Source organism: Erigeron canadensis, chromosome 5 (genome assembly GCF_010389155.1).
Source record: "Erigeron canadensis isolate Cc75 chromosome 5, C_canadensis_v1, whole genome shotgun sequence".
NCBI classification, from domain to species: Eukaryota; Viridiplantae; Streptophyta; class Magnoliopsida; order Asterales; family Asteraceae; genus Erigeron; species Erigeron canadensis.
In genome coordinates this window covers 2,119,344-2,120,088 of record NC_057765.1, presented here as the reverse complement: position 1 = coordinate 2,120,088, position 745 = coordinate 2,119,344, and the positions used below count along the sequence as shown (strand labels likewise).

General features: G+C 36.9%; 1 protein-coding gene across 1 annotated transcript; it reads right to left on the bottom strand.

Moving 5' to 3' along the window:
* Positions 1-304: 304 nt before the first annotated feature.
* On the bottom strand, positions 305-652 carry LOC122599494. Its single transcript, XM_043772019.1, has one exon. The coding sequence runs from the start codon at positions 650-652 to the stop codon at positions 305-307; it is 348 nt and encodes a 115-aa protein (XP_043627954.1).
* Between the last annotated feature and the right edge of the window lie 93 nt (positions 653-745).

Genomic DNA, 745 nt, shown 5'->3' with positions numbered 1-745 from the left:
CCTTTGTTGGATAACATATTAATCAACTTCCAACTAATCTACATTTAACTTTAAACAAGTACTTTTATTATAAACAAATTATTATGATTAATATACTGTATATATATACATATACATATATATGATATATAATATAATATAATATAATATAATATTTTACTATCGAACATCTAGATTTCATTTTTTTCCCCCAAATCTTACATCACTACTACGGCAGTAACATTTCAAAAATATCAGTTACTACTACTACTAAAGTTACAAATACAGCCTAAAAACACACATTCTCCGGAAACTCCGCCGGAGATCACAGGTCAGATCGATCGGAGAAATCAGAAGCGAGACGAGAAGCGATGGCGGAGTGATACATCGCATCATGAAACGTCTCCGTTTCAACCGTCAACATCCTAAGCTTTCTCGCTTTTTCATCGGTAAACTTCGCCGGCGCCGGAGATCTATTAATAATTGTTTTCCGATCCAGATCTGGTTCGGAAACAAATCCGGATTTTGCGGTATCAATGTAGTCAGGTTCCGATGACCAGCCGAAGAGTGGAGTCCACCAGTTCTTCCGCTGTGAATCCGGTTTCTGATTGCCGCCAGCGGATGATCGGACGGTGAGTGACGGTGGTGGAACTGGTAAAAGATTCGCTGCCATTTTGTGTAGAGAGAGAAAATAGTATTTAGAGAGAGAGATTTTTATTTTATTTTTTGAACTTTTGTTAGATTTTGAAGGTTTGATGAAGGATGA